General features: G+C 38.5%; 1 protein-coding gene across 1 annotated transcript in view; it reads right to left on the bottom strand.

Moving 5' to 3' along the window:
* Positions 1 to 453: 453 nt before the first annotated feature.
* LOC311612123 (uncharacterized protein C8orf89) overlaps positions 454 to 13,037 on the bottom strand; it is a 30,253-nt gene continuing 17,669 nt past the window's right edge. Inside the window, exons 3-6 of the mRNA XM_084864900.1 lie at positions 12,153 to 12,316; positions 10,137 to 10,302; positions 6,768 to 6,823; positions 454 to 770 (exon numbers count right to left, since the gene is read on the bottom strand). Of these exons, the coding sequence (XP_084721026.1) occupies positions 619 to 770; positions 6,768 to 6,823; positions 10,137 to 10,302; positions 12,153 to 12,315 (537 nt within the window). The 5' untranslated portion in view covers position 12,316 and the 3' untranslated portion in view covers positions 454 to 618. The remainder of the gene's footprint in view (positions 771 to 6,767; positions 6,824 to 10,136; positions 10,303 to 12,152; positions 12,317 to 13,037) is intronic.

Raw genomic sequence — 13,037 nt, 5'->3', positions numbered from 1 at the left:
AAGCAGGGAAAAGGAGAGGGTTATATTGGTGCTTTCGAACCCCAACAAGAGCTCACTTTTTCTTGAATCTTCTGCGGTTCTTATCGAATATCATTTTACAGAGAGGCACTCAAAAACTTCTCAAGTTGAGTAAAAAAAACAACAACATAATCAATGTGCATAAAATTCATGCCATATAAATTGTAAAAAAATCCTCACCTGAGGACATGCTTAGAGAGAGAGAGAGGAAAGGAGAGAAAAGGAGAGGGGGAGGGGGAGGGGGAGGGGAAAAGGGAGAAGGAGAGGGAGAGATTGCCTTCTGAATATTCCCTGAACCAGGAATCAAACTGGCAACCTTTTGGTGCACAGGACAATGCTCAACCAACTGAGCCAGTTCGGCTGGGTGGCAATATACTTTTTCTTATGCTTGGGTCTACACAAGCTGTAATGTAAATGTCTCTTTGTATAGTTAACAAAGCACAGATTATTCTGAGTGTAACATAAAATATTTATTTCCTATTTACATTCCCATTGTTACATATATCATTCCATATCATATCACATATCAAAAAGAAAGAAAAATAAAAAGGAAAGGAAGAAGGATAAGCCCTAACGGTGAGTGAAGCATCGCGATGCGTGTTACCAGCAGTCTCGCAGCTCTCGTCTCTTACCCTTTTTGGACTTCATGGCCGTCTCTTGGCGAATGGTGTCATACTCCAGCATGGACATTCTGGAAATTCTCTGTAAGTAATGAGGTGGGGCTCCAGCGAGGGGATCGCTGAATCCAGAACCTGTCAGGAAAGAAGATCAGCTGTTAACATTCAGATAATCACACATTAATGATAGTCTCTCAAATACAGTGCAAGCAAAATGTCTGTTCCTCGAGCGACCACCAAGCACTACGATTCTTTTGAAGTAGAAATGTCGTATACTTTCTAAAGTGACTGTGATAAGTCATCTCAAAACATCTCACTAAAAACACCTGCAAATGCATGCATTTAATTATATAAAACATGGGATGGCTGTGGAATTTATTATCTAGAAATAATTATAAAAATGCATTCTCCATAAAAAATGGCCTCTATAAATAATTAGCTCATTTAATGCTTTAAGTGCTTATCAAGTTATCTATTTATTTATTTTGCAAATAAAACCATTTCTCATAAATACTGAGTGAAGTAACATAGTAAAATTATAAAGTGAAATGGGCCCTTCTCTAACTGAGCATCTCTTTAGGGCAGTAGGAATAGTAATACTGGTAGTGAGTGACCTCTTTATGTCAAGTACTCTTTTCATCTATTTCATCCACACAACCCAAAGAAGTAGGTAACTAGTACTCTCTTGGATTACATATTTTAAAATGATTTAATGAGGCTTAAATTCTAGCCATTGTTAGGGGCAGGATTTGAATCTAAACCCACCAAATTCAAAGTTCCCATGTAAATCACTACTTACTACCTAAATATGTAAATGTGTGTATATACTTCTATTTAGAAACACACAAGTGTTTGAAAATAAAATATGAATCTATTTATTATTTTGAAAACACTGTTATTTCATGCCCAAGTTTCAAGTATCAAGAAAGCTGTCTTCAAATCTCCAGGGTGGTTGGGCTTGCTTGTTTTGTTTTTATTTGAATGTGTAACATGAGTGAGAATTTCAGAGAGAGCATAGGGCAAGAATATGATCAGCATTCTTGTGCTTAGCACTGCAATGGACTTGATCTTAGACCCTCTGGCTACAAAATAACTGTTAAGCAATATTCGAAAAACTTAAAAAGAATTGTTATCATACAGACCAATAAAATTAAGTGGAAGTTATCAACAATGAGGTAAATATAAAAATTCTCAAATATAAAAAAATTCTCAAATATATAGAAATTTACCCACACATTCTAAATTATGCATCAATAAAAAATAAATCATAATAAACATTTAAGTAGATGACAAAAAATATTACAAAAATTGTGTGGTGAAACAAAAGAGAAATTTTAGGGTATAAACCTCTCTATGGCTTAGGGTATAATTTTCTTTGTTAGAAAAGAAGGCTGAAAATTAATAAGTGAGGCGAAAGATATACATTAGGAAAAGAATAAACCCACAGAACATGGAGGGGGGGGGGCAATAATTCAGAAAAGAGGAGAAATAGAAAACAAACTTACAATAAGAAACTTTAAAAAGTTTAAAAAGATGATAGTTCTTCACTGAAAAGACTAGTAATAAAGGAAAGCCCCTGTGAGATTAAACAAGGCAGAAGGAACAAATCCTATGTAATAAAAGGGTAATATGCAAATCGACCAAATGGCAGAACAACCTATGATGCGCACTTGACCACCAGTGGGCAGATGCTCAATGCAGGAACAGCCCCCTGCAAGTCAATGTGTTCCCACAGGGGGAGCGCTGCTCAGCCAGAAGCCCTGCGCCAGGCTTGTAGCTGGCGACCACAGTGGCGGTGGTGGGAGCCGCTCCTGCCTCCTCGGCAGTGCTAAGAATGTCCGACTGTGAGTGTGAGCAGTTAGTAGGACATCCCCCGAGGACTCCCATACTACAAGAGGGTGCAGGCCGGACTGAGGGACCCCCGAGTGCACGAATTTTTGCACGGGGCCTCTAGTAAGTAATATCAGAAGAGGAACAGAAGTATAGATAGAGCAAAGATTAAATTTTAGGCCAATAAATTTGAAAACTTAGACAAAATGGAAGAAATTCTAGAGCATATCACTTAACCAAAACTGATGGACAGATTAGAATGCTTTAAGAGTCCTAACGTTAAAATGACTGGATCAATATGAAAAGACTCCTCCAAAGAAAACAAATGGCCCACGTGTTTTACCTGCAAGGCTCTGTCACCTCATGTTTTCCAGAGAGATTTCATTTCCTTCTGGCAGCTGTCACTTTAATCCGGCCAACGAGGGGCTGCGGGCTATTGTAAAGCTCGTCTCTCCTAGGGATGCCTTTTTTTTGTGTGTGCAGCCCTCGGGGGTTTTAACCGAGAGCCTGGGAGTTCACTAGGCTCTCCTAGGCGGGCCTTAACCTCCCCCTCTGCCTCCCAGCACATGCCAACTCACTGAAACCTCCGCCCAGTTCTTTCGCCTCAAAGAGACTGTTTTCTGCCCGAGGTCTTGACATCTGACCTGGCAGGCATGCCCCTCAGGAACAAGCAAACACCTGGAGGAAAACTGCTCACAGAATCTGGGGCTCACTTCTCTGCGGTTATTTCTCCAGTATCTCAGCTCTGAAGTCCTATTGGCAATGAGAGCTCTTGGCACCTTAAGGTAGTTGCTTTTTAATATTTTTATTATTTTATATTAATAATAAACATGCAACTTTTATATTATTTATTTATTATAAAATATATTTTTATGATCTTTTATAATTAACTCTTATGCTAATTCTCAGTGGTAAAGTCATCTAATAGAAGCGATTTCAGCACAGCCGGAGGTGGATGTTCTATGGCTATTTATTTATTATAATGAAATTACAGGATTTATTTATTCATTTTTAATTTAAAAAGTATTTTTATTGATTTTGAGAGAGAGAAGAAGGGAGAGGGAGAGAGAGAAACATCGATATAAGAGCAAAACATGGATTAGCTGCCCTACAACCGGAATCGAATCAGCAACCTTTAGGTGCATGAGCCTTGCAACGCCCAACCAACTGAACCACACCACCAGGACTGGGCCATTTTTTTTTTAAAAGGAGTAACTACTGAAAAAGATGACAGTTGCCAAATGATCCTTTAAAAACTTAAACTGGATCACATGGAAATCATTCTTCTGTTAAAATTATTCAGTGACTCCTCATTTCAATCAGAATTAGATGCAGTGACCCTTCCAGAGCCCTACAGGGTCAGATGTCACCTCTTCTACCTGGTCTTCCACACTCTGAGTTTAGCCACCCTTGACTCCTGAATTCTTCCAACTGGTCAGGTAGCATCCTGCCCTGGGATCTTTCCTGGCTCCAAGAGAGTAACTGTTTTCCAGGAGTTTAATTCCCTCACTTCTTTCAAGTCTTGGCTCAAATTTTACCCTCACCAGTAAACCTGTTCTGATCCTAGATCTTCTGATCTCCCTTCCCTTATTCTATTTTTTTTTCCTGTTTTACTTACATCTTCTGATATACCTGGCAATGGACCTTCTTTATTATATTTAACTAGAGGCCCGATGCATGAAATTTGTGCAAGGGGCTCAGCTTTTGGAGCCCCAGCTGCCTCAGCTGGACCTCACAACAACCTTCCAGACGGTTGTTTTGCTGTTCGGACGAATTAGCATATTAGCTCTTTATTATACAGGTTGTTTGTCAGCTGTATTCTCTCACTAGAATGTAAATTCCACAAGGCCTGGGACCTTGGTTTTGTGGAGGGATGTAACCAAGGTCCAAGCATCTAGAACAAGGCCTGGCACAGAGCAGATACTCAATTCACATTCGGTGAATGAGTGAATGAATGGTGTTCTTGCATGACTGAAGGAAAATCAACAGGTATTTACCGAACACTCGTTATACTGCAGAAACTGGTGTAGGCATTGCAGGTTATAAAGGTGAAGAAGATATAGTATCTGGCCCAAAAGAACCATAAACTTGGCCTATTTTAGAACACAGGCAGGCAAATGTTCATTTGGGCTAAGATGTCTTTTGTTTAAATCACCAAGTATATTTTTATTTTATGTTGCCTATTGGATCACAAAAGTTGTTTATACTATTTGGAAATTCAGAGAAAGGACATATCCAAGGAGAAGCTCATGAGCATTTAACCTTATGAACACCCAGAGACTGAACTTGCAAAGCTCCTAAGTCAATTCTGACTGCTACCAACAATGTCGAGAAAGCATTATATATTATATATTATATATTAATTATATACTCTACAATTTTAGTGTTTGTGGTTTCTTTAGAGGTGCTCTATTAGCTCCATTAGTCTATAAGTACAAAGTTATGGAAGTGATGGAGATAACTGTGATTATCATAAAACTAAGTAAGGTTGAAAAAGTCTTAAGCTGGTAAAGAAATAATTGTTATACACAGATAAAGAAGGAAACATTTGATAGTTTGAAGGACAAATCATATATATATATATATATATATATATATATATATATATATGCCTAAGCAACTATTGAAACTGAACGGATGACACCGACCAGGTTGCGTGGGGCGACCAGGTTGGCAGGGGCGTTAGTGAGGGGTGACCAAATGACTGAGTAGCAGGCAGTTGGGGGCGACCAGGCCTGAGGGGTGGGGGCGTGAGGGGCGACCAGGCTGACAGAGGCAGGCAGTGATGGAGGAGGTTGGAGGAGGGGGCAGTTGGGGGCAACAAGGTCGGCAGGGAGAATAGTTAGAGATGACCAGGCCAGCAGACGGGGGCAGTTAGGGGTGATCAGGCAGGCAGGCATCCAGGTGAGTAGTTAGGAGTCAGTGGTCCTGGATTGTGAGAGGGATGTCCGATTGCTGGGGATCGGGCCTAAACTGGCAATCGGACATCCCCTGAGTGGTCCTAGATTGGAGAGGGTGCAGGCTGGGCTGAGAGGACCCCACGCCCCCTCCGCACGAATTTCATGCACCAAGCCACTAGTAGTAAATAATATATAATGCTAGACATGTTATACTTAATTCCGTGGTTCCCAACTGGAAGTGATTTTGCCACCCTAAGGTCATTTGGCAATGTCTGGAGGCCTTTTTGATGACCACATAGTGGCATCTAGTGACCACACAATGGCATTCAGGGATGCTGCTAAACACCTTCAATGCATAGGGCAGAGCCCCACAACTAAGAATTATCTGGTCCAAAATGTTAATACTGCCATTGTTGAAAAACCCTGGCTTACATAATAATCGACAAAAGACAAGAAAGTGGAAAACTTTTGACTAAGAATCATAAAAAAAAAAAGAAAAAGAAAAAAAAATGAATCTCTCCCACTTAACTTTGGGTAAAATTCCTTCAAGAAATGAGCACAATTTATTGGAGAACTTAAATGCTAGACATATACATGTCGCATGCCATATAAGGTTCTCTTAGTGTAAGGCTCCAGGAATCGGTAACACACGTAAGTTAGGGATGAGACAGTAAGTTGAGAAATTCCCATCATCTTGCAGAGCTCATCAAAAAGGCAATTACCTGGCTCAACTGATTTTTCAGGGTCTGTTTTTGAAAAACAAAATTCTGATCAAACACATCAGAAATGTGGAGGTGAGAACGCTGATTTTATCACTTCAAAGAACAAATTCATACTCAAAATAAGTGAAAATACAGCTTAGTGCTATAAACCCTCCTAATCACCAAAGGCTTAGGAATAAATCAATGTGAAGAGTAGTTCTTTTGAACTCAAACTATTGGCATAGGGATACGTTTCTGCAGTTGGATGTGATAAGATACACAGGATTCAGGAAAATAATTAATTAGAAAGGCACGTTAGTGCAAGACGGTAAAGGGTTCAGTGCCAAGCTAAGGAGCTCATACTTTAGTCTGAGGGTATTTCAGAGGAACTGTTTTTGAAGAAGGGAGGGATGCGATTAGAGGCCAAGGTCTTGGGCTTGTTGCCGTATAGAAGGATTTCAAAGGCCAGAAACTTTGCAGGCAACTGCAATGGCCCACCTGCGATGAGAAGGGCCCCTGCCAGGGTCCTGGATAATAAAGATATACGATACACCGAACACAACATCTACTGCATTTAGAAACCAAAGCTTCAGAGAAGCAGTAACAAACCAAAGACAATTAAATCCGTGGAAAGAAAGGACGTTTAAAATAGAAGATAAGTATTCCGCAGCACAGTAAGAAAAAAAGAGGAGCCTGCTTGCCTTGGGGTTTCTCCAGAAATGGTATCACAATGCAAGGCTCCTTGGTCTTCTTGTTCCTGAAATTACACATTATCATAAAGTCACTTCTCTACAAATCCAGGCCACATCCGTCTTTCACGATGCAATAAGAGACAAGGGGCATGCTTCCAGCGAGACTCACCTGTTGAAAAGACAACATCACATAGAAATGAAATAAACATTAAAGAAACTCCTTCCATCATAGCTAATCTAATCAGAAACAGATATGAACCAACTTAATGTCTCAATTTTTGCTAATGAATTTTACCCAAGGAGGAGTGTTATATGCAACTTTCCCCATCTTTATCTCAATTTTATTTTCATCTCAATTCTCAGTAATCGTGATTCAGGGAATGCTATGAGGGAGGGAATCAAGATTAGATCAACAGGGTATCTGGATATTCCAGCTAACCAACTCACTTATCCCCTATTCATCACCACAATCTAAATTTTGACATAATTAACTCTCGTTCCTTCTGGGATAAATCTAGATAATATGTAGGAAATATGTTATGGTTGGATCTGCTGTGGGTGAGAGAGTACCTAAGAATTCCAAATTTCTTGTAGCTACATTAAACTTTAGAAGTCAGCCAAAACTTTTAAATACTCGTCACCTCTAGGGTTCCTATTATCAGTTTTATTACTAGACTGTGCCTTGAGAGTCACTGAAAATTTCTGATTAGCATTAAAGAAACTTAAAAACACATAAGTCTTTTAGAATCGAAGAGAGTAAGGGTTTGTATACAAAATGAACAAAAATGACGACTTCCCTGCTTTACCAAGATTGTTCCTTCTCAGGGCACTGGGCAATTCAAAGAGGAGAATAAAATACTTGTGGCCCTGGCTGGTGTGTCTCAGTGCATAGAGTGTCAGCCTGAGCACGTAAGGGTCTCGAGTTCAATTCCTGGTCAAGGGCACCTACCTCGATCCCCGGCCCGAGACAGGGTGTGTGCAGGTGGCAACCAATGGATGTGTCTCTTTCACATGGATGTTTCTCTCTCTCTCTTCTATCTCTCTCACCCACCCTTCCTCCTTTCCATTCTCTCTGAAAAACAATGAAAAAAAAATATCCTCGGATGAGGATTAACAAAAAACAACAACAAAACTTGCAAGGCAACTCAACATGTCCTCACCAGAATGGTTAAAATAAAGACACTCGTTTCAAAGACAGGCACGAGAACTAACATTTTTGCTTGCCATGCACTCCATTAACATCATGGCACTTAGCCCCCCTCTTCCACTTACATATGGAGAACACTTGTCATAACACAATTGTAATATATTCAAATTATCTTTCACTGACTTAAGGAAATTCACACTCAAGTCAATGTGAAATGTTGATGAATCATCTCATAAATAGCCAAAATTGCAAATGAAATACACACACACACACACACACACACACACACTGAAACAGAGTGAAATAATAGGAAGCAACATAAAGACTGAAAATTTAGAGGCAGAACAGACTGATTTAGGGGGTGCTTTCTGGGCTTCCAGCTTTTTAGGTGATCATACACACGGAAAGAAGGGTCAGAAGACTGGTCTGGACTGAGACAAGTCCATCACCTGTGGGATGATGGTCTTACACTCTTACTCCCTTCTCCATCAAGGGCTGTGACCCCTGGGGACATGACAGGGATGGGTTAAGTAACAGGGATGCAAGTGTGCTGGTGATGGAAACTGTCCTTGAATAGGTGTAATAGTCAGGTTTCCAGGGGCCTTCTTCTTTCCACAATCGTACCATCCTGTCTCTTTAACTCCCGCCATCTACTCTACTGGCAACTCACTCTCTTCCACCGTCCCTGGCTCTGCCTTGTCTCACTGTAATCTCACTTCAGAAAGAGCAGTTTTGCTTTGTATATTTTTAGAGCTTGGCAATCTGTCCTCAGATAATATTTAAAACGAGGGGAAAGATTTTATGTGTGCTATTGCTCACAAAAGTGAAAAAGCCAAGGTAACGTAAAAGTGCAATGATAGGAACTTTTAAATAAACTACATTGTTTTATTAAACACAGTTTAATAACATCAATGAAATATAACGTGGACAGTAACTGAAGATTATGTAGTGAGATAAATACGTGTGTGTCTGTGTGTACGTGTATAAAAAAGGCTGAGTAAAAGGTAAGTACACTAAAATTACAACTAAAATAAAAAATATATGAAATGAAAAAGGCTAGAACTCCCAACAATAAAAATGGATATGTTGCCGAAATCGGTTTGGCTCAGTGGATAGAGCGTAGGCCTGCGGACTGAAGGGTCCCGGGTTTGATTCTGGTCAAGGGCATGTACCTTGGTTGCGGGCACATCCTCATTAGAGGGTGTGCAAGAGGCAGCTGATCAATGTTTCTCTCTCATCGGTTTCTAACTTTCTATCCCTCTCCCTTCCTCTCTGTAAAAAATCAATAAAAATATATTTTTAAAAAAATGGATATGTTAAGATGGGTAAATTTTCTGCAAAGCTCTTATTTTCACAATTTAGATCTAAACTAACCACAACGTTTCATTTTTAGTATGTTCTAATTTTCTATTTATATTATCAGGATTTATTTTGAGTAATTAGCAAAATAAAACTCAAGAAATAGACTCTGAAATTGTGCGCTATATACAATTGGACGATTTTAAAGCTCATGACATGAAAATATACATATACATGAAGATATAAATCCTCCCCTAAAAAGAGCTGCAAATCAGACTGTTTTCAATGCTTGGTTTTTTTTAAAGGCTGGTCTTTCAGTAAATACCCGATGAATAAATAAATAAACCAAAGCAGAAACCAAATAAAAGACTGTCTTACTAACAAATATATACATACATCCTTTTAAAGAAAGGGGATTTCTTTTAAGGGTATGTCAGTCTGATTTACAGTGGGAAGGGTATTTATAATAATGTTTTTAAATGCCAGGATTCCGGCAGACAAACTCATTTCTGATCATCAGTGCAGGATCTTCACTAGGCTGATGTCTCATTCAGAATCACCCCTCACACCTCTTCACACGGGCAGTGAAATGCAAGCATCTGTATGCAGGGGAGTGAGACCCGTTCATAGTCAGAGTTCATTTATTGTTATTGCTAAAAATTCCAATATTCTCACGGGCAATTTACACTAGGGCAATAAAGATCCTTTAAAAAAAAAAAAAAAAAAAGACCTTGTATCCTTTCTGACAATGTCACTTAACAACCGTGAGAAGCTCCTACTTGTCAAACTGAATAAAACCACAAAATTAAATCCTTTATGGGAAAAAATTAGTAAGCAAGAAAGAACTGGATTCACGGGCCAGAAACCCCTCCGCGCAGAAGCACTGCTCCAGCTAAGCACGCAGCAGGAGAGAGTGGAAGAGCAGAACCCACCTGACGGGAGGCATCTGGAGGTCAGCGTGCCGCCGTCTGCTAGGGACCTCCGGCGACGGCGATGGCGACGGCGAACTCACACTTTTCTGGCAGGTTCGCAATCCTGGTAAATATGGCATTCTAACACGTTCTCTGAGCTCTTCTAGACCAAATGTTTGGCTATATTCTAATTTTAAAAAAAAAATAGTAGCATAACCACCTTCATTATTTCCTGATTAGATGTATGTAAGTTCTTTTCCTGTACCACAATGCATAATAAAACATACTAGATGGGTCATTAAAGAAAATTAAGTTACTGTAGTTTACCTAGCATCTTTCCCAAGAGAATATCTGAATTCCTAACATAGGGACTGCAGGGGACAGGGGGTAAGGGGCTGCTTAAGATTTGAACCAGGAAAAAGGACAGCTTCCCAGAGCCTCAGTCTTCACCGTCCCCTGTCTTCATGGTTCTAGAATCCTCAGCGTATTAGATAGATTCACACTGAAAAGAGCCAAAAGCACTTTCAGGGGTCTTACATTATCCGCTACTTTAAGTCTTTCCTCCTTCCTGCTTTTATGTAGAAAATCAAGGTATGTAAATACATGATCATCTGAGCTAGTAATAAGAAATAAAATAATTCCATGTAGATTCTCTTTTAAGCAATTAAACCTAGGGGTAGGGAGACAGATAAACGGGTGTCTTCTGAGTACCTTTAATGGGAAACTAGTGGAAAAATTGAAAATCTGTAGCAACACGTTCAAAACCAGAAGGGATGAAATAGTGAGAGAGTTCAAATTTGGCTATTTTCAAGAATTATATCTCCATCAATAAAGCTAATGGCAGAATTCAGGATAAGTAAAAATGTAATTTATAATTTGAAATTAAGGGAGGAAGTTATATATACTCATTTACGTGTAAAAAGTCCCCAAAGTAGTTTTTATTGAGCAACTATAGGATATAAAATACTTTTTACAGGAAAGGAAAAAAGACATAATTTTGATTAGAATTATTAAAACAAAAAGGTGTAAAAGATTGGGGTTTTTTATTTTTTTATTTTATTTTTTTATTTATTTTTTTATTTATTTTTTTTTTTAAATCAATCTTTATTGTTCATATTATTACAAAGGTTTCTCATTTCTTCCTCCCTCCACCAGGTTCCCACCCCACCCTCTGCCCCCTCCCCATCCCCCATTGTCCTCATCCATAGGTGCACAGTTTATGTTCAGTCTCTTCCTCCCTCCCTTTCCCCGATAGTAAATCCCTTTTCAGATAGTAAATCTGTTACTTAGCATTTTCTCATATCAATAATACCTCCACATGCCCAATGATACACTTCACACAAAAGACATTTTCAAATAGGTTAACCAGCCTCATCCAGGCCCCACCCAAGGCACTCACAGATCAACATCCCAGCGCTATACAGATTGGGGTTTTTTAAAATATGAAAACCAGCTTGAGGTATTTAGTTGTTGTTTTTTTCTTTTTTCTTTTTGTTAATTTGTACCCAAGAACATCCTTTCCAATGATTTCCAGACAGAGTGGAAGGGAGGGGGAGAGACAGAAAGAAACATCAATGTGAGAGACACACATTGATTGGTTGCCTCCTTCACATGCCCCAATGGGGCCTGAATTCGAGCCTGCAACTGAAGTTTGTGCTCTTGACTAGAATCGAACCTGGGACCCTTCAGTCTGCAGGCAAACTCTCCAATTGCTCAGCCAAACCAGCTAGGGCAACTTAAGGTATTTAAAAACAAACACTATTCATGAAAAGTAGCATGATCCAACAGAGGGAGAACTGCACTGACATCAAGGGAAGTAGTTCTTTAAATTTGTTCTATCATGAGTCACAGAATTACATTAAGGAAACTAATTTTAATTTGCTTCCCTTTGTCTTTTCTGTAAGTTTAAGATAGTATTTTTACTTAAATGTTACAAAAGTGATAAAATGTCTCTTATTACTTTAAAAATATACATGTAAGTTCAAACTCACTATTTCTATATTTTCTTAAGTTAAATAAGAATAAAATAGATGTTACCATTCTTCAACTTTTGTGTTTCAAAAACCGCTTTCCTCCAACTATTCTCAAAAAGAAAATATCTGTCCATGGAATTTCTGGTGACATTAGAATTCTCAAATCTGATTTCAGGGGATAGTGCTGGCATTTTTTCTTCTTTCAACAGTGCTGATGAAAGTGACATGCTGATCCAAATTTGGGTCACAAAATACCAAAATACAAAACAAGAAAAGAAAGAAAAGAAAGGTATTTTGAAGATAAGTATTTTTTCCAATCTGTTTTCCATCATACAGATTAAATACTAACATACACTTAAATGAAAATTTTACTTATGTTGTACGTTAAATACATATTCTTGGTATTTTAAAGCAAGAGGCCTTTAAGAAGATAGCTAAAATATGTACAATAGTAAGAATTTTTTCTTTTATAAAGATTAATGAATTCTTTCAAATTCTAGGTTATAGGTAATCATCAAGATTTAAGTCCAGCAGCAAGTTATCGTGTACAAGAAAATGTTTAGGATTCTCTCAAAAATATTACCATTATACACCATTATCAAGTGGAATTTATCTCTGGGGTGCAAGAATGGTTCAACACATAAAAATCAGTTAATGTGACACAACGGTTAACAGAAGGGTTAAATAGCCACATGATCATCTCAACAGATATAGAAAAAACATTTGATAAAATTCAACACACTTTCATGATTAAAAAAAATACTTTGAACAAACTAGAATAGAGAGAAATTATCTCAACATAATAAAAGCTACTAGTAAAAAGCCCATAGTTAATATCATACTCAATGGTAAAAAATTAAAAGCTCCTCCTCTAAAATCAGAAATAAGGCAATGATGCCCACTCTAGCCGCTTCTATGCAATGTAGTACTGCAAGTCCTAGATAGAGAA

This window comes from Pipistrellus hanaki (assembly GCF_964339955.1).
Source record: "Pipistrellus hanaki genome assembly, chromosome: 17".
Classification (NCBI taxonomy): Eukaryota; Metazoa; Chordata; class Mammalia; order Chiroptera; family Vespertilionidae; genus Pipistrellus; species Pipistrellus hanaki.
The sequence above is the reverse complement of the archived record's forward strand: the minus strand, read 5'-3'. Positions and strand labels throughout refer to the sequence as shown.